The following is a 24,937-nucleotide window of genomic DNA, read 5'->3' on the forward strand; positions in this document are numbered from 1 at the left end:
CAAGATTCTTCAACAGCCTTAACAAATAGATAACCCTTGATAACCTAGCAGAAACGAAATTTATGTGGGGTTCCCAGGTCAACCTGTGATCAAACATTAAGCCTAAAAACTTTAAACTATTGTTATTGTTATGAAGTACCCTTTTATTAAAAAACATTTTAAACTTCAAACACAAACTTTTATAATTTAAAGTTTAAAATGAGAGGGGACTTCATGCTTTATATTGTATATGTTAGTTAACTAGGACTTATTCGAAAGGAACTCTTACCATGTTTGGCATCTCATGAAGCTGTTTGTAGATCTTGGTGAGTTCCTTTCCGTAACTGATGTTGTAGAAGACAAAGTCTGTATGCAGCCATGGCTTATAGATTCTCATGTAGTCCAGCTCGGAAGCTCTAAAATAGATAATTATCATAATTACTGTACTCTAAAATAGATAATTAAATTGATAAAAATTTATTCATTGAACAGAAACGTTTCAATGAGACGTATTATTAGAATAGAGGAATACTATAGGCTACTACTTCCATTTATCTTCCCCATTGTAGAATAAAAGACAATATTTATTTTTCCTACAGTTACGTTGAAAAGTGGCCATTGCTGCACTGATTACAGAACGCAAAGAATCACTTTTCCGCTCTAGTGCGGGAAAAATTTTTCTGCACTCCAGATTTGCAACATGGCAACGCAAAATACTTAGTAGGTTATATGGAGCAACAGTGCAGCAAAATCAAAATGAAGTTGGTAACAGTGACTGCTGTGGCTGCTATAGTGAGCAGAGGTGCAACCAAGCACAACGCGCTAATTATTAGTATTAGATATTATAACCAAGGACAACATTTTTATTCAATTTGACAATAAATTAAGGTTTTTATCAATAATAAAATTACACACATATACATTTGATGGATTTCAGGCAATTTTACCCATAATTACCCACTTTTCATATTCAATGGTAACTGTAGGAAAAACTTAATGTGAAATACGTGCGCAAAGTTCCTCTGCTGCACTCAAGAAACCATTCCGCCCTCGCCTACTACTAATTTTCACTATTATAATTACGAGATTAAAAGTTGACTACGCAACACTCACTCTGATTCCAGTTTAAAGGTGTGGGCGTAAACGTTTCTTTCGGTGCAGCAAACTGTCACTTTGCGCACTAGTTGCACAAATAACTATACTGTAGGCTACTTACTTATTCATTCATAATCCACAATCAACTTAAGAACTAAGGAACAGACTACAGTCCAAAACTTCTTTTCGTCCCGATTTCATAAAATAAATTGTCCAAATGAATGTTATGTTAAACTTTTTAATTCTTCACTAATCCCCACATTGAAACAAAACACCCCATACATTTTCAAATTTGAATTCAAAAGCTTAATATAGAAGTCAAAAAGCACATAAAACAGAATATTACACACATAATTATCCTTGGAAGTCAATTCATGGAGAAGATTTCTAGTACAATTCCAGAAAAATAATGAAAATAATCCTATAGCAATTCGTTGTCAAACAAAAGCAAAATTGATTTCATTTTGTTCGATTAACAAAGAATGATTAATAAAGAGCAACAATAATAAATATTTCACAATAAAGAAAAATACTACCAGAACAATAGGTAGGTAATTATTGAAGAAAACGACTTGGTATGAAGTGTGTTCACTCACTTTCCACATACCGGTACCCTATCGACAGTAGTGAGTAAAAACTTTCTACTTCAACTTAATATTAGGCTTACAATACCGTATATTACCTACTAATTCTTCGGATTATCAATTTTATTTCTATATAAAGATAAATTTGATTACCTGTAGAGCGCTTGAGCGAATTCACATTCAGGATTGTCTTGTGCCTTGACATCAATTCCCAGAGCAGTCTCTGAAATCAATAAAAAATTTGGTTTCAGTATTTTTTTGCTGAGGCTGATGCCCATATTAAATTAGGTGGACCTACAGTTTCAGGTGGGTTCCGAACCGCAGGGAAGCGATTTGGAGAATTATACAGTAATGAATTATCATTTTTAATAAGTTGATGAATATGTTGAATAGCCACTTGAATAGTCGAATTAGAAGCATAACATTTAATTATAAATAGCAGGTAGGCTTAATCCGTGATCCGCAAGGGTCAATTTTAAAACATGACAAACTGGAAACTTGATGTAGCGAAATCTTAAAGAGTTGAAAATAGGTCTATAACCATCCTCCGGTTAAATAAGAATCTATATACAAAATTTCAAGTTAATTAGTCCAGTAGTTGAGACGTGATGATGCGTCAATAGTTATTTGTGCAACTAGTGCGTAAAGTGACAGTTTGCTGCACCGAAAGAAACGTTTACGCCCGTGCCGTAGGCGAGGGCGGAATGGTTTCTTGAGTGCAGCAGAGGAACTTTGCGCACCTATTTCACATTAAGTTTTTCCTACAGTTACCATTGAATATGAAAAGTGGGTAATTATGGGTAAAATTGCCTGAAATGCATCAAATGTTTTTCTGTGTAATTTTATTATTGATAAAAACCTTAATCCTAAAATACTAAAGTCCTCGTTGTCCTTGGTTATAATATATAATGAATAATAATTAGCTCATTGTGCTTCGTTGCACCTCTGCTCACTATAGCAGCCACAGCAGTCACTGTTACCAACTTCATTTTGATTTTGCTGCACTGTTGCTCCATATAACCTACTAAGTATTTTGCGTTGCCATGTTGCAAATCTGGAGTGCAGAAAAATTTTTCCCGCACTAGAGCGGAAAAGTGATTCTTTGCGTTCTGTAATCAGTGCAGCAATGGCCACTTTTCAACGTAACTGTAGGAAAACATAATTTTCCTATCCCGTACGTGTATAAGCTAGTTCTTTACTTTATTATAGTATAGATGAATTATGACAGATTGGAAGTTAATCTCACAACTCACTCAAAAGTCAAATTTGCGGTAAAATATAAAAATCACAACCTGGGATTATATATTCTATACTTATGCAATTATTATAATATTATCATAATATTATAAATATGATTATGAGTTGTGTTTATATAGTGGATAAAGCGTCACTTATTGAATTTGAATTAAGGTGAGATCCGAACCACTACTCACGGCAGATAATATCGAGAGTGGCAGGACTGATCAGGTCGAACAAGTCAAATTGATCCGCTTTGTTCAGATGGGGCGCCAACTTCTCCACCAGGAGTTTGTTCTGCTGGTTGAAAACTGGCACAAATTGTTCCAACAGTTTATTGTTGAAAGCAGGCGTGATAGCTCTGCGGTTTTTCTTCCATTTATCAACTGGAACGAGGAAAAAAATTATGTAGTAATTCTTTATAAAATTAATAAAGTTCCATAAAGTTTCCTAATAAAGTTCCATCCTTTTTGAATTCAATAATAGGCCTGTCATATCAAATCAAATGAAATCATTTACTGTTAAAAACACAAAATGTCACAACAACGTCAATACTTTACAGCAGTAACATAGAACAATATTCAGATCATGCGTATAAAACATAAAATCAGTCACTAAAATTAATATAAAAGAATTCATGTACATTATATATAGCCTAATATAGGCACCTCTTCATCAATGGAACTTTCAAATACTTTTTAAAACAGTGATTTTCCATTGTTTTCACATTCTTGGGAAGAAAAAAGAGAAAAATACCTAAAATAGACAGCTGCTAAGGCATAAGATAGCATCTTATTTATATATTTTCTGTATAGGGCTACCTTTATGAAAATAGAAAGAAAAATAAAAATCTTAGTACCCTTTTTTTTTGAAATATTTAATCACAACATGTTTCGGACATTGATGCCATTTTCAAGTGATATGGAGTAAATAAATAAATACTGCTAGAAGATTCTTATTTTGATCATATATGTTAGTGTATTCATATGATTTTATGACATTTTTGATAGGATCATGCGAATTTAAATCCACAGTTTATAGTTTTAGTTCATGAAATCATATGAATACACTAACATTTATGATCAAAATAAGAATCTTCTAGCAGTATTTATTTATTTACTCCATATCACTTGAAAATGGCATCAATGTCCGAAACATGTTGTGATTAAATATTTCAAAAAAAGGGTACTAAGATTTTTATTTTTCTTTCTATTTTCATAAGATAGCATTATGCTCTCCTACTAGCAGGAAACCCGTGCTAAGCAAGGGTCCATTTTAAAATTTGACAAACTGGAAACTTGACGTAATGAAATCTTAAAGAATAAAAAATAGGCCTATAATTCATATCCTTGGTTAATTAAGAATCTATATGCAAAATTTCAAGTTAATCAGTCCAGTAGTTGAGACAAACTGAAAACTTGATGTAATGAAATCTTGAAGAATTAAAAATAGGCCTATAATTCCTATCCTTGGTTGATTAAGATGTAAAATTTCAAGTTAATGATCAGTCCAGTAGTTTAGACGTGATGATGCGTCAAACATAATTCTCCTATCCCGTACGTGTATATAAGCCGCAGTTCTTTCCTTTATTATAGTATAAATTTCCTCTATGATACTATCACTCTCTGCAAGCTAGGATAATAGTCATTAGTCAATAGTAATTAGAGGTGGACGGTATTTTGAAAAACGCCGTGAGCAAACGTGACAGAATATTTTGTTCTAAAAAATATCCAACTTTTTGAAAATGCAATACAGTGAAATACGGGTAGTAGTAAGTAGTAAGGGTTATTATATGCATTCATTTCTACTATCATTCCCAATAGTTTATTAGCAAAAATTAATTAAATATATATTCAATAAATAAATGAAGAAAAGGCTACACATAACGATTAAATTTTATGTTATAGTGATCACAACCCTGTACTGAAGTTTCTATTGTTTCTGTGATTTTTGGCTTTCCTTTCGGAGTTGGAGTAGAATCTCGATACTGTATTCAGGATAATACATTCACTTACAAATCCACGAAGTCTTTTGCTAAAAATAGACTCCACAGAAAGGATTCTTCAAATAGAGCAAATCCTATTCTTTAGCTTCTAGAGTGTCAATAGATGAATAAAATGTCTACAGTTTTACACTTAAGATATTAAGTTAGTTGAATGAGAATTTATATTGTGGAATTTTCTCATATAATTGAAAAAACACAGTTCTATTTTGTCACAACCACATATTTATTAGACATTGATACAGGACAACAGTTTCTAAATCTTCAGCAGTATTTATTTATTTACTCCATATCACTTGGAAATGGCATCAATGTCCGAAACATGTTGTGATTAAATATTTCAAAAAAAGGGTACTAAGATTTTTATTTTTCTTTCTATTTTCATAAGATAGCATTATGCTCTCCTACTAGCAGGAAACCCGTGCTAAGCAAGGGTCCATTTTAAAATTTGACAAACTGGAAACTTGACGTAATGAAATCTTAAAGAATAAAAAATAGGCCTATAATTCATATCCTTGGTTAATTAAGAATCTATATGCAAAATTTCAAGTTAATCAGTCCAGTAGTTGAGACAAACTGAAAACTTGATGTAATGAAATCTTGAAGAATTAAAAATAGGCCTATAATTCCTATCCTTGGTTGATTAAGATGTAAAATTTCAAGTTAATGATCAGTCCAGTAGTTTAGACGTGATGATGCGTCAAACATAATTCTCCTATCCCGTACGTGTATATAAGCCGCAGTTCTTTCCTTTATTATAGTATAAATTTCCTCTATGATACTATCACTCTCTGCAAGCTAGGATAATAGTCATTAGTCAATAGTAATTAGAGGTGGACGGTATTTTGAAAAACGCCGTGAGCAAACGTGACAGAATATTTTGTTCTAAAAAATATCCAACTTTTTGAAAATGCAATACAGTGAAATACGGGTAGTAGTAAGTAGTAAGGGTTATTATATGCATTCATTTCTACTATCATTCCCAATAGTTTATTAGCAAAAATTAATTAAATATATATTTCAATAAATAAATGAAGAAAAGGCTACACATAACGATTAAATTTTATGTTATAGTGATCACAACCCTGTACTGAAGTTTCTATTGTTTCTGTGATTTTTTGGCTTTCCTTTCGGAGTTGGAGTAGAATCTCGATACTGTATTCAGGATAATACATTCACTTACAAATCCACGAAGTCTTTTGCTAAAAATAGACTCCACAGAAAGGATTCTTCAAATAGAGCAAATCCTATTCTTTAGCTTCTAGAGTGTCAATAGATGAATAAAATGTCTACAGTTTTACACTTAAGATATTAAGTTAGTTGAATGAGAATTTATATTGTGGAATTTTCTCATATAATTGAAAAAACACAGTTCTATTTTGTCACAACCACATATTTATTAGACATTGATACAGGACAACAGTTTCTAAATCTTCAGCTGTAGATATTTTATTGGTTTCAACATGAAACTAAAGTCCAGTATCAATGTCTAGTCTAATAAATGTGCATGTGACAAAATAAACCTGTGTTTTTTCAAGAGGTTGAGTCGTTGTGGGTAATAAGGCTAAGCTGGGTTTACACCAAAGTTATTAAGAGAATTTTAATAACTTAATCCTTAAAGATTCTATTAGATTGAACGGAACTTGACAAACACATATGTTCATCATGTATATGATAAGTTATGTTATCTAATAGAATCTATAAGGATTAAGTTATTAAGATTTTGTTAATAACTTTGGTGTAAACGCAGCTTTAGAGTAGCCTATTTTTTAAATGAGAGGTTACTAGTGCTAGAAAAACCTTATAATGTCCAGAATATTGTGAGCAGATTTGAAGCTCGAAATGAATCCTATTTGAATTCCAAAATCATATTTTGTGTGCATGAAAATAATGATTGAATTCTTGAATTAAAAATTGAATTCCATTATTTACCTGGTGCAGAGAATAGACCAGTGCCGACAGTATTTCTGAAGAACCTGTAGAGCGGATCCTTCCCCAGAGTCTTGGAGCTATTGAGCACTATCTGGAACAAACCAACCGGCATTATTAATTATCTAGAAAATATAATATCATATTTTATGAAAACATGATCCATTCATCAGTAAAGTCATAAGTCAACACCTAATGAAATCAAATATTTGATAGTCAAACACCGGTTCAATAGTGAACAAAAAAAAACTTGTTTTTCGACTCAGGGGACCTTGAAACGTCTAGAAAACTTGAAATTAGGGTACCTTAATTTTTTTGGAAAGCAATACTTTCCTTACCTATGGTAGAAGTGCAAGGAAAGTGAATAGTACGGTGAAATAAAAAAAAAAATAAATAGTACGGTAAATAAAATATTAATTAGTAGCCTACGGTAAGTATTTATTCAATTCATCAAATTAGGAAGTAAAACATGTACTCTGTTCACAAGCTCCACCGCTTTAGCCAATGAAAGTTTCCTAAAAAAATGTTTTTTTTTTCAATAGCCTCTAATAATATTCGCCTTTCCAGTTCCGTTCACAGTTCACTCATTCATAATATTTCTGTTCATATCATATATACTGTTGCTGTAATATTTCTTAATTCAGATATTTGTGTTGCTGGTGAGATGCTGTGATATATATCCATTATGAAAACACTAGGATTTTAATGTTGTGATGCCATATCTATCCATTATGGAAGCACTAGGATTCTATCAAAAATGTCACATATTTATTGTAAAATTTTACAAATATATGTTTCAACACCAATGGTGTTATCTTCAGTGTGATATTTTTGTGAAAAATTAGTAATATTTTCGACAAAATCCCAGTGTTTCCATATTTCTCAATTCTCAAATTCATTGTCTTACAATTCCCACAGTGAAAATGCAACAAACATGCAGTCTACTATAGTGAAGTCCACGTTATAATGGCAGTGTTTGATTAGCAATGGTATTGCTATCCTTGTCTATCATTCAACAAAGCGGATAGCGCTATCTCTTCCTCTGTTGCAGGATCATCTTTTAAGAATATAGAGTTTAATAATTACTTTTTTGTGTAGTTCAAAAGTTGATATTGTGGTAATCATTCATATTGAATGTAAAAGACTAAGAAATTGACAAAAACCACAGATTTATTGATACTTATTTAGAAAGACCGGTTTCGGTTATTACACCATTGTCAATCTCTGATAAACTAAAACTAAATACAAGAGCAGCAGAATTCATACAGCTGCTTTAGTTTCATACAGCTCTTGTATTTAGTTTTAGTTTATCAGAGATTGACAATGGTGTAATAACCGAAACCGGTCTTTCTAAGTATCAATAAATCTGTGGGTTTTGACAATTTCTTAGTCTTTTTCATTCAATTTGATAATTAATTAACAAAATATTTCATATTAATTATCAAAATTCATTATAGAAAGATATAATATCTTGCTTTATAGAATATAATTGATTATTTTAAGCGAGAATGAACAGTTAATATTTCATCAATAAACCTGTATCAGCTCCCGTCTATAGAAGGCATTGACAAGACAGAGGCTCGGCAACGTTGTTCTGGATCTTTCTCCACTGCCATTATAACGTGGACCTCACTATATAGATCCAATTCCCAGCATTGAATGGGAAGCATAAATAATGTTATATTCATAATCAATTCTGAAATTTCAAACTGAATCTCCAACAGAATACATTGCAAAATTTCTCAGTAGGCCTATATCAGCATAGCGATTTCGTCACATCCAATCTGCAACGGTCAAACTGTTTTCTATCAAAAACTGTTACACAGTAGTCGACAGTAGTTGACGGCCGATTTGCCTAACAACGGTCAGATTTGACCGTGACACTTGATCGGCGATTAGTCATGCGCTGACTGTGGATTACGGGTCGAAAACCGGAGATTAAAGTCACTTATCTGAGTTAGTGGACTTGGGTGACCATCAATTTTGTCAATGTCATGTTTTGGTTCAATCCGGTTGACAGAAGCTTTCAAAAACATTTTTATATTAATTTACAATACCTATTGAAACTTACTAGTAGTTCTGTGAACAGTAGAACTCACGCAATATTCTCATCCACAAATAAGTACCTGATTGAAACTATAGACCTTATAGAAATACAGCAATAGACTGGCATCTCCACACATCTGTGTAATCACTTGTCAGCTGATTTATGATGAATAATTCTATAGTCTAATTTTTACTGTAATATTGGCGGATGAAGGAGGGTCCTTTTTCCTTTTATATTATCCTTGAAATGCAACATTTCCAAAAATTTGGATTAAAAAAGGGACATACCTGTCAAATTTCATGAAAATCTATTACCGCGTTTCGCCGTGAATGCGCAACATATAAACATTAAGAGAAATGCCAAACCGTCAACTCGAATCTTAGACCTCACTTCGCTCGGTCAATTAGATTTAATAATTATTATAATAGAATAGGAAATGTGGAACAAAGTGAAATATAATCTAGAACATTTGGATTGTTAGCTGAATCACCAATTTTGGCAATATTAATTATTTATTATTGCTGTGTAGAAATTAAAAAAACTTGACAATTATTATTATTTTTCTCTGCATTTATACTTTGTTTATCAAGTAGGCTACTTGGACTATTGATAAAATTCAACATCCATAGATTATCATCCATCAAAAGAATTGTTTCATTTGTACTGCTGCTATTAGATTAGAAAAAATGTATTTCTTATTTTCAGAACTCGTGGCTGGAGCTCAAGGCTTCTTTTTCCAGTCACGCCAAAAACTATTGTATTTTTGTATATTCTATTAGTGAGATCGTGAACATTCATATTGAGATTATCATTATTATATCTACAAATTGCTTAGTTACAATTGGAACCGTTTTGGAACCTGTGGTACGTTTCTGGAAGTTGTATGCTTCTGAATGAATAAATATTCTTATGAATATATATAATGATTATGTATTTGTAAATTGAATGAAAAAGACTAAGAAATTGTCAAAAACCAGAGATTTTTTTTCTGAAATCTGTGGTTTTTGTCAATTTCTTAGTCTTTTTCATTCAATATGAATAATTACCACAATATAAACTTCTCAACTACACAAAAAGTATTTGTAAATTCCTTAGGCTGATGCTGGACCAAACGAGCATATAGAGCTAGAGAATTCTGAAGCATGAAACACCATAGAAACAACTCAACATATGAAAAGCATGATAAACTATAGCTGCGTTTACACCAAAGTTATTAACAAAATAATGTTAATAACTTAATCCTTATAGATTCTATTAGATTGAACATAACTTATCACACACATGATGAACATACGTGTTTGTCGAGTTCCGTTCAATCTAATAGAATCTATAAGGATTAAGTTATTAACATTTTGTTGATAACTTTGGTGTGAACGCAGCTTATGTCTCCGAAAGTGTATGAATCTACCGTTAGTTCTCATGGCTTTGGACCTTTCAAATTGGATTCATCCAGATTTTGAATAATGTTTAATCAGAGTAGGCATTTGGTCCAATGTGTTCCACAGGGCCTCATTATATAGTCATACTATATTATTATCATAAATCACTTCACCTCGTATGGGATCCTTTTTTAAAAAAATATTTAAAACAATATAAAAAACATTTTCAACTTAAAAATGGCCAAAGACCTAAACTAGTTGTTTAAAATAAATCAAATAAAATCAAAGTTTATTCATCAGAAGCAATTACCGTACAAAACAAATTTGAATACTATAACATTTGATACAATTAAAACAATGAAGTTTCATGCATTGAATAATTTCTTAATAGGCAAAGATAATTCAATGAATAGATAAATATACACCCCACAATAAATGATATGTGTTGGGATATAAGTCATTATCATTTAATAAAAAAGTACTTCATGTTTTCATATTGTTTTTGATAATGATCAATGTCGGGGCACCGAGCTTCGCTCGTTATTTTTATTTATTGATAAACAGAACACAATTCTCTAAAATGATCGTGTTCATATTTTCACAACTGGTTATACGTCAGCTTATGAATTTCGGGGATGCGAAATTTTGATTTTCCACAGAATCACTCGCTCACTTTTTACTATCCACAGACGACAAAAGTCTCAGCTGTTTCAGCCAAGGATGAATTATTATCCTTTTAATGTCGTTCAGCGAGTTTTCTCAAAAGGATGAGACCCAGTGCAATCGAATTTTTATATTATAAACTATTATATACTATGACTTTTATTTCATACTATGTTACAAATTTCGTGAAAATCGTTAGAGCCGTTTTTGAGATCCGATAAACATATTAAATAACCAGATATAAAAATATAAACAGATATACAGAAATTGCTCGCTCAATATAATAGGATAAATGTATGGTCTTAGATATATTTGATCAAATTTACCGAACTTAATAATAGACTACTTGCCTATAATTTATAGCTATTTTTTAATTTCTTCCTTTCTTATTAATTTAGCTTCTGTTTGTGTAAACAATTGATTTTCAATGAGGCTTGTTTTGGCATAAAGCTGTAAGCCTCTATATTTTTCAATTTATCTATGACGTAAATAAATACATAATAATTAAAAAACTTGAAAATGACCAAAGTAGGTTGAAACTAGTTGTTAAAGTCTTTAAAGTGTTTCAATAAAAGGTTACTACAAGTCCTATATTGTTTTTATTAATTTGAATAATGTAAAGTCACTGATGGAACCTATTGTTAGATATGGAATTGAAACATGGGGAAGTGCAGCAAATTATCTTTTAAAAAGAATAGAGCGAATCCAACTGAGAACATTAAACTGTATAACAACCAGAATCCCTGTCTTTAATATTGATCCTAACAACCTACAAAACATCTATATATTTTACCATACCCTATCACCCAGAAATTTTTACTTTTACAAACTTATAACACTTTTTAAATGTAATTTTCAGTATAGATTTCTTGCTCCTGCCGCACCTTACAACTTGAGATTTCCATTAATATTCCTAGTCCCCAGATTCAATAATGTATACGGCAAAAGATCCCTCCACTATGTTCTTCCCTACTTATTCAATAGACTTCCCCAAAATATTCGAGACTACACTAAAAGGACATAATGATGTATCTTAATATTAATGCGAACACACTAAACTTATAATTATTATATACTTAGATTATCTATAATATTATTATTATTATTGTTACTATTATTTGGCTACACAATTACCAGCAAGTTTTTATATTATTTCTAAGTTCTGGCTGGCTGAAATTCTATTTTTCTCATTGTTGACACTGCAGCCTGCCTCAGCGATGAAATGTTTTATCAAGATAGTGTGAAACAATCCTTCTTTCTATTTTTCTTCTTGTTTTTCATACTTTTCAGTTGATTTTTCTTATTCAACAAACTTTGTAAAGTTATTTTTTAGTTTATACTTTCTTGTCTTTATTACATTACATATTGTCTTTTTCTTTATTTATTTCGAACTTCGAATGTCATAAAAATTCCTAGTAAACTTACCTAATTATGTTCTTAATATTGTTTTTGTGATTGGGCACCCGCCGAAAAACCTACAGGTTTGGCAGGACCCTAAATTGTTTTTTTTTGAAATTGTGAATAAAATTTGAAAAATTTGAATTTGATTTGATTTGTAGCCCATATAAATGAAGTGATTTTATAAATGAATGAAATAATATCAATATTACTTTTATTATATAGCCTAATAATATTTATAGTTGAAGAAACTGATAACCCACCTGTATATCCTCAGGATTTTTGAGCACCACTATAAGTAATGGACCGATCCACACACGAAACGGAGACTCGTATGACGAAGAAATTGAAATGATTTTTCCCATCACATCTGAAACAAATTCGAGAATAAAATAGCAGATTGCAAATCATAGACTCGAGGAACATTTCAAGGTCAGAAGAGTTTAAAAGGTAAAGCATTTTGAAAGGTCAAAAAATCATAAAGAGCTCTAAAACATCTTGAAAGGTTATTAACCTATCAAATTTTCAATGATGGTAAGATACTGTACTCTACTATTTATATACGTTGACTGAGGAAGATGGAGAAGAAGAAGAAGAAAAAAAAAAGAAGGCTGGAGAAGAAGAAGAAGAAGAAGAAGAAGAAGAAGAAGAAGAAGAAGAAGAAGAAGAAGAAGAAGAAGAAGAAGAAGAAGAAGAAGATGAAGAAGAAGAAGAAGAAGAAGAAGAAGAAGAAGAAGAAGAAGAAGAAGAAGAAGAAGAAGAAGAAGAAGAAGAAGACGATGATGAAGGTGCACGGAGAAGAAACCAGTAAGGATGCTGTAGATGTAAGACAAGAAAAATGTGGAGAGAAACAAGGAGGAGAAGAGTTTGAGAAAGAAGAAGGCGGAGAAGAAGAAGAAGACGATTTTTCAAAAGTTTTTCAGAATTAGTACTGTAGTACTATTCGTAGTTTTCATTTGTATTCAGATGAAGGATGAATGAGAAAGAAGAAGATAATAGAAAGAAGAGAGAATAAAAAGGAAAAAGAAAGAAGAAAGAAGAAAAAAAGGAAAAAGAAAAAAGAGAGAAGTAATCACTCAACAATGTGATTGTGATTACGTAATGGAAGGCATTTATGCACATGGAATAATCCATTTCAAGACAGCTATTGTCCCATTCTTACACTAATGGGAAAATCCTTGTTTTCACTTTCAACATGCTATGTTTAAAACATCATTTTCAAAGATAATAGGCCTAATGATGATTCTAAGTTCGAAAGATTGTTTTTGAAGATAGGTCTACTGTAACATCAAAATATTGTGTTTCAAGTACTGCTTTTAAAGATAGTGCAACTTTAAACAACGATTGACAAGAATTTTATTGTAGGCTTGGATCTGTGATTTAGACTTACAACTTAAAGCTTCTACATTTAGGCCTACAACTTGAAGATAGATCTTCTATCTTTCTCCACTGCCATTATAACGTGGCCCTCACTGGAATCAGTTGCATGTGTAGACAGGTCAACAGGAAGAGATATTGTTTATGATTGAGCTTGTGAGAGAATACAGGGTGTGGTATTAATTATTTGTTTGATTGATGATCTTTTTATTCCAATTCCTTGCCAGATCATTTGCATGTATTGTGATATTTCCGACAACTGTTGAGACTTGTCATTGATTGAATTGCTCTTCAAATGTTGTTATATACAGTGACATTCACTTATAATGACAGCATTTTATTCTTATAGGAAGCCTTTTGATGTCTAAAGTCAATTATTGAAGCAGAGATAAGATATAAAAAAGATGAGATATCTTCTCTTCTCTGTCTAGATTATATCCTCTCTCTGGTTGGAGTGAGTTTTATTTGATTGAGTTAGTTTTTTTGAATACTCGAATTTGATGGTTGAAACATGAATTTGAATAAACAATAAATGAATTTGGAGCTGAATAAAGGGTCTTGAATCTGTGGTTGATGAGGGAACTGAACTCTGGAGATCATTGCTGGATAATATTAATGTCTAGCAGGTGACCCGTGCTCCGCGAGGATCCAATTGAAAACTGGACACACTGAAAACATGACCTACTGGAATCTTGAAGAATTTAAAATAAGACTATAAGCATCCTCGGTTTGATTAAGAATCTGTAAGCAAAATTTTATGTCAATCAGTCCAGTAGTTCAGTCATGATGATGCAACGTTATTCGTGAATTTCCTATCCCTCACGTGTATAAGCCTATTCTCTCCTTTATTATAGACTAGCCGTCAGGCTCGCTTCGCTCGCCATATCCGTCTAGCCAGGGGGCTCCGCCCCCTGGACCCCCGGCTAGATCGTCCAAGGATGAGATCAGCAGGCTCGCTTCGCTCGCCTGCATTTTTCATTTGAGTATTTTTATCATATGTTAGAACAATCCAGTCGGGGGTCCAGACTAAAACGTCTGGCTAAACGGATATGGCGAGCGAAGCGAGCCTGACGGCTAGTAATATAATATTCCCAGGATTGAAGTAGCAGTGCCCAATCAATTTTTCCGCGATAAATGCATTTAAATCTTCAACTTGGTGCCAACCTAACAAAGTACACTCAAATTAATACCAACCTGACAAAATTATTAATTTAGTTGCCAGTTAACAACTGTTTCGAAGAGGTACTCTATCTAGATTATAGTTCTATAGTAACATATGATATGGAAATTTCAATTATAATTAAGAGATTGGGAGAAGAAGAATATACATGCTAAAAGACGAACTTTAAACCCTTAAAAACAACCCTTGGAGTTAAAATATTGCCAAAAGTGCGCCTCTAAAGGGCCAACTGAACATACCTACCAAATTTGAACGTTTTTGGTCCGGTAGATTTCTAGTGAGTGAGTGAGTCAGTCAGTCAGTCAGTCAGTGAGTGCCATTTCGCTTTTATATATATATATATATATATATATATATATATATATATATATATATATATATAGTATGCTACAGCAATCCTTTTTGGATGCATTCATTACTCTTATTGAATTGTTATGGCATTTATTCTCAAGAATTTTATTTTATGAGGAGTTTTATTTTTTCTTTTTCTTCTTCTTCTTCTTCTTCCTCTTCCTCTTCCTTTCTTCTTCTTCTTCTCCTTCTTCTTCCTTCTCTTCTTTTTTTTCTTCTTCTTAACCATCTCTCCTTCTTCACTCTATTCACATGCTTGTAACATTTCAATCTACTCTAAGATATATTTTCGTTTATAGAGAAGACGTTGAGCTGCTTCCTTATCTTAGTGTTTCTCAAACTATCTTCTCTACTGCAACCGCTGGTTCCACGGAGAAATCGCATCTCTGATGCCTGCTGTCTGTTCTCATCTAGCTTTTTAAGCACCCATGTTTCACATCCATATAGAAGTGTTGGTGCGGCTATGATTTTGTAACATTTTAGTCTGGTGATCTTGTTATTCTCTGGATACCTTTTTCTGGTACTGGAAGCGTTGCATGACAGTATCCCTTCCCTTTCTGTAAGGGATATCAACAGTCTAGTTAACCAATCAATCAATTATATATTTCCATGATAATTTAATTTGTGACTTACCCTCAGTGCTGCCAATAAACTCGAGCCCGTTGCCAATGAGCGGGAGGGCGGGAGGTCCAGGCATCAGTGCTGCCAACTTCTCCAGCCTTCTTCGGCGCCATTTGTAGAGCAGCAGAGATACGAACAGGAGTCCCACTGCTGTGGAGAGCAGCGCGCTGAACGTGCTAGTCGGTGCTAATTTGGAGGGTGGTAACAGTGTGCTTCCGGCTCCATCCTGCGAGAAAAAAATAAATAAAATTTGGTTAAATTTTGAAGAAATAAATTGGTAAATTACAAGTTTTGAAGCATCTAAAATTCAAAAATCAACTTTGTGAAAATAATATTAAGGAATGAAAATTTTGTGAAGTGGACAATTACAGATATTCTTAATTTCTTGACTCTCTGAACAAATATTCCTGTCTCGACTATCTAAACGAATATTTTAAAAAACGATGATATTTTATATCAAATGAATACTTTCTAAACTGGAAATTTTGTGAAGTGAACAACTACAAGACTTAACCTATTTCGGACTACATGTAACCTAATCTAAATTTGATTGATTGATTGATTGATTGAGTACTTTATTTATGTAGATTACAATATATACTGGCTTATACACTTATATACAATAGCTTACAATACAGCAAACTTATAGATGAATTTACATAATATAGACTAAGAAAATAATTATTGAACTGTATATGATATGAAAAAGTAATTTGTAATATAATAACTATAGATAATTATATTGTTATGCATCTACATGAATTGGCGGAGCTTTGGACATATCAATGTCCATTCTTCGGGAAGAATATTAAAAATATCCTCCCCACTAACTCTCTACCAAATTTGGGGAGAGGAATAGCACAAGGCTACCTTATTTTTTCTCTCCCTAACATTTTTGATAATGTACTTCTATGAATCAATAAAGAGTATCAATATTTACATCATTTTCCATTGTTCTGTGATGGTTTTTCTGTGGATTGTTTTATTTTTGTGGAGACTATGTAATTTTAGTAATTTTTTTAGTTTTTAGCGAGATTTCTAACATTTTCTATTATTGTGGATAAAATCTTATAGATAAATCTAGATCTTAATTTCTTGACTCTCTGGACAATTATTTCCAATTCCTCAACTCACTGAATAAATATTTCTAATTCCTCGACTCTCTAAACGAATATTAAAAAAAAACTGATAATATTTTATATTGAACGAATACCCTTTCTAAACTGTAAATTTTGTGAAGTGAACAACTACAAGACAACCTATTTCGGACTATGTGTAACCGTATCTAAATTTTTGATTGATTGAGTACTTTATTTATGTAGATTACAATATATACTGGCTTATACACTTATATACAATAGCTTACAATACGGCAAAATTATAGATGAATTTACATAATATAGACTAAGAAAATAATTATTGAACTGTATATGATATGAAAAAGCAGTTTGTAATATAATAACTATAGATAATAATCACATTGTTATGCATCTACATAAATTGGCGGAGCTTTGGACATATCAATGTCCATTCTTCGGAAAGAATATTAAAAATATCCTCCCCACTAACTCTCTACCAATTGGGAGAGGAATAGCACAAGGTTACCTTATTTTTTCTCTCCCTATTATTTTGATGATGTACTTATTGTATTGGATCAATAAAGAATACAGTGAAATCAGATAGGCCTACTACATCACCCTCCATAATTAGCTTCTACTCCGTCTGGTTCTCATCCTACTCCTCGTTCTCTCCCACCTCCTTCTCCTTCTCAAATTCCTCCTCCTCCTCACCTGCTCCTTCTACTCTCCCCCTACTCCACCTCCTCCTCATCCTCCTCTTCCATCTCCTCCTTCTTCTCCTCCTCCTCCTCCTCCTCCTCACCTGCTCCTTCTATTCTCCCCCTACTACTCCTCCTCTTCATCATTTTCCACCTCATCTGCTTCTCATACTGTCATCCATCTCCTCCTCCTCCCCCTACTAATCCTCCTTCTTCTTTATAGGATATATCTTTCAAGAGTGGTTAAATTTGGAAGAAATGAATTATTTGTATATACAGTGAAATTAAATAGGCCTACATCACCCTACATAATATTTAGCCTCTCCTCTGCCTGGTTCTCGTCCTTTTCCTCGTCGTCGTCCTCCTCCTCCTCTTCCTCCTCACCTGCTCCTCCTACTCACCTCCCTCTCCTCCTCCTTTTACTAATCCTCATCCTTCTATGAGGATATATTCTTCAAGATTGACTAAATCCCAAATTATTCTTAAATAATGAATTATTGGAGAACCCAGTGGAGCATCTATAATTCGGACATCTATGATTGTTTATCATCCATAGTTATCCTCCTCCTCCTCCTTCACCTCCTCCTACTCTTCCTCTTCCTCCACCTCCTCCTCTTCCTCCACCTCCTACTTCTCCACCTTATCCGTTGTTCTACTTCTCCACTGTCATTATAACATGGACTTCACTATGCGTGAAACGCCGATTTTGCTGCTCATCTCAGTCAAAACGTTTATAATTAAGATTGTTTCATTGTATGGCTGAGTAAAGTCATAAGATATATTATAAGGTGACCGCTAACTTATTAAATCTTATATTATAATACTAGCCGTCAAGCTCGCTTCGCTCGCCATATCCATCTAGCCAGGGGGCTCCGCCCCCTGGACCCCCGACTGGATCGTCCAGGGATGAAATCAGCAGGCTCGCTTCGCTCGCCTGCATTTTTCATTTGAGCATTTTCATCATATGTTAGGACAATCCAGTCGGGGGTCCAGACTAAACGTCTGGCTAAACGGATATGGCGAGCGAAGCGAGCCTGACGGCTAGTAATATAAGTTAATATTCCCAGGATTGAAGAAGCAGTGCCCAATCAATTTTTCCGCGATAAATGCATTTAAATCTTCAACTTTGTGCCAACCTAACAAAGTCAACTCAACTTAATGCCAACCTGACAAAATTATCATTTTAGTTGCCAGTTAACAACTGTTTCGAAGAGGTACTCTATCTAGATTATAGTTATATAGTAACATATGATATGGAAATTCCAATTTATTATAATTAAGAGATTGGGAGAAGAAGAATATACATGCTAAAAGACGAACTTTAAACCCTTAAAAATAGTCCTTAGAGTTGAAATATTGCCAAGAGATTTCTTAGTGTGCCTCTAAAGGGCCAACTGAACACACCTACCAAATTTGAACGTTTTCGGTCCGGTAGATTTTTAGTTCTGCGAGTGAGTGAGTGAGTGAGTGAGTGAGTGAGTCAGTCAGTCAGTCAGTCAGTGAGTGAGTGCCATTTCGCTTTTATATATATAGATATATTAGGTGACTGCTGGTCCAGCTATGAATCCATTACCGGTTTATGATGCGTAAAAATATTCATCTATTCAGGGCCGGTTTCCGAGCTCGGGATTTCTAGAAGTTCTAGTCTTCAAATACCTGGAGTCAGAAAATTGGCTTTCGGAAACGGGGCGTAGTCGCAGCTTTTAAGATAATCTTCATTTTCTCATTTCTATAATTGGAAACGTTTTCCCTAGTCGAAATGAAAGATTCCCAAATAACTCAAAATATCTGAATCTTTACACTATTTTCTCTTTATTTCATTTTGTGTTCAATTTCCTAGTTTTTCGAAATTTAATTCAAACGTGGATTACGACTATGCCCCGTTTTGGAAAGCCAATTTCCTGACTTCAGTTGTTCAAAGTCTAGAAGCATAGAGAAACAATAGCATTAGTAGATATCCCATGGTATAGGGCGTTTATTTCGCAACTTTTACTGTTATCTCAAGCCTATAGTCCACGTAGTTCTTTCCCGTGAAGCTTTATGACGCTGGTAGTCTCTCACATTGTGTCGTTCATACACTCTTAGCCGGTCAAAACAGTAAAAATCGACAATAATCGACAGTAATGAGATAACAGTAAAAGTTGCGACATAAACGCCCTATACCATGGGATATCTACGTATGCTATTGTTTCTCTATGCTAGAAGTTAGCTGAATCCCGAGCTCCAAAACCGGCCCTTATAAAAATTAAGATCGTTTTATTTTATGGCTGTAATAGAGTCCTTTCCAGAAATGTAGGCTTTAATCAACTAGAACTGAACATGAATTATTGAATAAGAGGAATCAACAAGCTGAATCAATAATGATTGCTATGGTTGGCTCAGTATCTTCATAATAATATAAGTTGACTACAGTAGTAGTCCTGGCAATAACAGTAAATAACTGGCCCAGCAATACTGAATCTATCACCTGTTTATAATGCGTAAATATTCATTCATTTATTATTAGCTCAGTATGTTTGTAGATATATATATATATATATATATATATATATATATAGATATATATATATATATATATATATATATATATAAGCGAAATGGCACTCACTCACTGACTGACTGACTCACTCACTCACTCACTCGCAGTACTGAAAATCTACCGGACCAAAAACGTTCAAATTTGGTAGGTATGTTCAGTTGGCTCTTTAGAGGCGCACTAAGAAATCTTTTGGCAATATTTTAGCTCTAAGGGTTGTTTTTAAGGGTTTAAAGTTCGTCTTTTAGCATGTATATTCTTCTTCTCTCAATCTCTTAATTATAATTGAAATTTCCATATCATATGTTACTATAGAACTATAATCTAGATAGAGTACTTCTTCGAAACAGTTGTTAACTGGCAACTAAATTAATAATTTTGTCAGGTTGGCATTAAGTTGAGTTGACTTTGTTAGGTTGGCACCAAGTTGAAGAATTAAATGCATTTATCGCGGAAAAATTGATTGGGCACTGCTACTTCAATCCTGGGAATATTATATTACTAGCCGTCAGGTTCGCTTTGCTCGCCATATCCAGACTTAGCCAGACGTTTAGTCTGGACCCCCGACTGGATCGTCCTAACATATATGATAAAAATGCTGGAATGAAAAATGCAGGCGAGCGGAGCGAGACTGCTGATCTCATTCTTGGACGATCCAGTCGGGGGTCCAGGGGGCGGAGCCCTGGCTAGACGGATATGGCGAGCGAAGCGAGCCTGACGGCTAGTGCGTAAATATTCATTCATTTATTAGTAGCTCAGTATGTTTGTAGATATACGATATATGGAGATTACCATCCCAGTAGAGGATTTAATATACCTGTGTATATTGATATTGATTTAACGTACATATCATTATCAGCGAGGTATATATATATATAAATATATTCGATTCCAGTTATATATGATGACTTAGCCAGTAGCAGTGAAGGCCGTCAGGAACTGTTTAACTATAACCAGCTTACAAGTTCATGTTGGTGCGTATACACATAGCAAGTTACTTCTCTACTAAAACTCAGTTCTAATGAAGTGATATGAAACTGTTTCTATTTCAATTCAAACTCAACACTCAGGATAGTTTGTACGTTTTATCATAGAGAAACAATAGCGTAAGTAGATATCCCATGGTATAGGGAATTTATGTCGCAACCTTTACTGTTATCTCAAGCCGATTACTGTCGATTATGGTCAATTTTTACTGTTTTGTTGGGGTGAGAGTGTATGAACGGCACTACCAGCGTCTCACAGCTGCATAGGAAAGAACTATGTGAACTATCGGCTTGGGATAACAGTAAAAGTTGCGACATAAACGCCCTATACCATGGGATATCTACGCTATCGTTTCTCTTTGGTTATATCTCGTATGCCTGGTTTTAGTAGAGTTAGTGGTCGAGTAACTGGCATACTAACTCTACTCTACTTACTTGGTCGAGTAACTGTTTTCACTACAATTGAGAATAGTAGGTAAAGTGTGTTGTCTTGTGGACAGAACTAACCTTGAAATGTCAATACTTTTTCAATAAATTGACCATTAAACACTTTAATAAGTTGAGACTTATCAATAAATTTTGATGATTTAATACTTTTTAATGAATAATCGTACTTCCATTAGATAAATGAATAGATGATTTCAAACAGATATCAAAATATCCTACGAACAAAAATCGATATGTGTGCGTGTGTGTGTGTGTGTGTGTGTGTGTGTGTGTGTGTGTGTGTGTGTGTGTGTGTGTGGTGTGTGTGTGTGTGTGTGTGTGTGTGTGTGTGTGTGTGTGTGTGTGTGTGTGTGTGTGTGTGTGTGTGTGTGTGTGCAGGGCTGTACAGTTCAAATTCAAATTCAGAGTGCATCTTACTACAGTATCCTAATATATAGTTTTAATATTATTCATATAATTCAAATAATCCAAATTATTGAATTATGTGGTTCAATTTAATTTTAGCATAGGTTAAATAGGAAGCATTTTTGAGCTATTTCGCATGAAGAATTTTGAAAGTTTAAAGATAGCCTCAAAAGGAATAATTATTGATTATTGTCGACCTTACACAAGTTCTATAATATACGGTCTGAAACCGGACAGACTTGAGTGGTCAGGTCAAGTTGCAGCTTTATAAGTAACTGATCCGTTTTGCTTTGAATGCCAATCGAAGAGTGAGAGAGAGAGATAAAGGAAGAGAGAGATTGATAGAGGAAGGGAGAGAGAGCGAGTGAGAGAGAGAGAGACAGAGAGAGATAGGAGAAGAAGAAGATAATAAAAAAAGAAGAGACAAAGCAAAAGAAATGATGTTGATAAAGAGATACTTCGGTGGAGGAAGAGGGAGAGAATGAGGAGATGAATAGTAAGAGGAGGAGAAGCAAACGTCAAGAGTGTAGGAGAAAGAGAAAGAGGATGTGATGCGATTAAGAAAGAGGATGTGATACGATGAAGAAAGAGGAGATAAATAGTGGAAGAAGGAGAAGCATACGTCAAGAGTATAGGAGAAAGAGAAAGAGGATGTGATGCGATGAAGAAAGAGGAGATAAATAGTGGAAGAAGGAGAAGCATACGTCAAGAGTGTAGGAGAAAGAGAAAGAGGATGTGATGCGATGAAGAAAGAGGAGATAAATAGTGGAAGAAGGAGAAGCATACGTCAAGAGTGTAGGAGAAACAGAAAGAAGGGATGACAGGACAACACAGAAGATGGAAGGAAGTGTAGAAAAAGAGGAAGAAGGAAAAGGTGTAGGCGAAGGAAGAGGAGGAGAAGGGAAAGAAGAATGACGTTGAAGACCTACCGCTTTTTAATGCCGTTTTTCAGGTTCACATTATTATTATTCTTGTTGACCGGTTTTAGACATGAAACAAGTGACGAAGGTTCTCTGGCATTTTAGCGAGGAAAACCGAAGGAAATTTTGGATTTTGAGACAGAGATAGAGATTTTTTGCAAGATATCAGTTTTTTTCTTCAAAATATGGATGCATAGAATAGAATGGGCTGTTGTTGACAAAAATATATCCAAGTAACGTTATCCAAAAATTAGACTGAGTTTCATTACGTCAAGTTTTCAGATTATAAAGTTTAAAAATAGATCCTTGCGAAGCACGGGTTCCTGCTAGTCAGATTTATAAGCCTCGTTCTCAGAAATAATGATCAGAGTAGGTTAAAGATTACTAGAACAAGACTATGTACAGTATGATTCCATACATCTATTCATCAATTTCATTCATTGTACAAAACACTATTATCCTAATATAATTATTTAGACCATAGTATATCATTTGAATGTTTACTCTATGATCAAACTGTTGTAATACTGCCAATGTTGTAATACTGAAATGGAATAAAAACACCTAGATATCGACAAATTCTGCAGTTTTATCAAACTTTAAACTGTAGAATTTGGCGATATATGGATGCTTTTATCTCATAACTTTATCCACTTAATTTGTTTATTTTATTAACTTGCACCTAGCTTATTTTCTTTTTTCAACCAAAAATGATGAAAAGCACTGATTCCATCATCATGGAATTAGCCAATAGGGATGGAGAAGCAGAAAATTCAGCCTATCATGAGCTAACCAATGGGAGAGCAGCAATTCCGTTGTAATGACGACAACCGATAGGAGTTGAGTAATCCATTTAGCCTATCACGAGCTAACCAATGGGAGAACAGCAATTTCGTCATCATAACAACCAATAGAAACTCACAGATAAAACAGTAATTATTACTATAGTGACGTCCTCGTTATAATGGCAGTGTTTGATTGGCAATGGTATTGCTATCCTTGTCTATCATTCAACAAAGCGGATTACGCTATCTCTTTCTCGCTTTGCTCTGTTGCCAGATCGTCTTTTAACAAAGTAGAATTGATAATTAATTGACAAAATATTTCATCTTAATTATGGAAATTCTTTATGAAATTATTTAAAAATATAATTTCTTGCTTAATAACATATAATTGAATATTATCTTAAATGAGAATGAACAGTTAATATTAGATCTATAAACCTGTATCAGCTACTGTACCGTCTATAGAAGGCATTGACAAAACAGAGGTTCGGCAAAGTTGTTCTCCTATCTTTCTCCACTGCCATTATAATGTGGACCTCACTATATAGTGTATTATACCATGTCACGACGTGTCATAATGTGATCCGAGTCTGGTAGACGACTCAATATCATAGTATGATCATAAATTTATAATTTATAATTTATAAATTATAAATCAGGAGTCTCTTTAAGTTCTATCTACTAGTAGTTCTGTGAACAGTAGTCCTCACGCTGTTTTCTCATCCACAAGTATCTGATGTTACCTGTTCTAGTTGATTCAGTTGAATCACAATTCACAGTTCAATTATAATTTACTCGTTAAAACCTTTTTGTTGTTATATGATCACATTATAATGTTCACATATGCTAGCACTGTGGTATCTATTAAGACTAGATTATTTTTAGCAATTTTTGAGTCGGGAGTCTCTTTAAGTTCTATCTACTAGTAGTTCTGTGAACAGTAGACCTCACGCAGTTTTCTCATCCACAAGTATCTGATATTACCTGTTCTAGTTGATTCAGTTGAATTATAATTTACTCGTAAAAACTGTTTGTTGTTTTCTCCAAGATCAAAAAACTCACTTATGTTAATTAACTCATTTCACGTTTGAATTTGTATCCCATATGATGATTTATCCAGTTTCGTGATAATCTTTCCATCTGATAAAAATATTTCTCAACTATTTTAAAATTAATTTTTCTCAATCAAGAGTATTATAATTTCTTCAGCATTATTCAGTTCATTTAATCATTTTTTATT

General features: G+C 33.4%; 1 protein-coding gene across 1 annotated transcript in view; it reads right to left on the reverse strand.

The window, feature by feature from the left end:
- Nucleotides 1-24,937, reverse strand: part of LOC111049110 (cytochrome P450 4C1) — a 49,931-nt gene that overhangs the window by 15,794 nt on the left and 9,200 nt on the right. The window contains exons 2-7 of the mRNA XM_039438531.1: nucleotides 15,854-16,067; nucleotides 12,576-12,682; nucleotides 6,829-6,919; nucleotides 3,092-3,280; nucleotides 1,812-1,881; nucleotides 269-395 (exon numbers count right to left, since the gene is read on the reverse strand). Of these exons, the coding sequence (XP_039294465.1) occupies nucleotides 269-395; nucleotides 1,812-1,881; nucleotides 3,092-3,280; nucleotides 6,829-6,919; nucleotides 12,576-12,682; nucleotides 15,854-16,067 (798 nt within the window). The remainder of the gene's footprint in view (nucleotides 1-268; nucleotides 396-1,811; nucleotides 1,882-3,091; nucleotides 3,281-6,828; nucleotides 6,920-12,575; nucleotides 12,683-15,853; nucleotides 16,068-24,937) is intronic.

The sequence above is a fragment of the Nilaparvata lugens genome, chromosome 11, assembly GCF_014356525.2.
Source record: "Nilaparvata lugens isolate BPH chromosome 11, ASM1435652v1, whole genome shotgun sequence".
Taxonomy (NCBI): domain Eukaryota; kingdom Metazoa; phylum Arthropoda; class Insecta; order Hemiptera; family Delphacidae; genus Nilaparvata; species Nilaparvata lugens.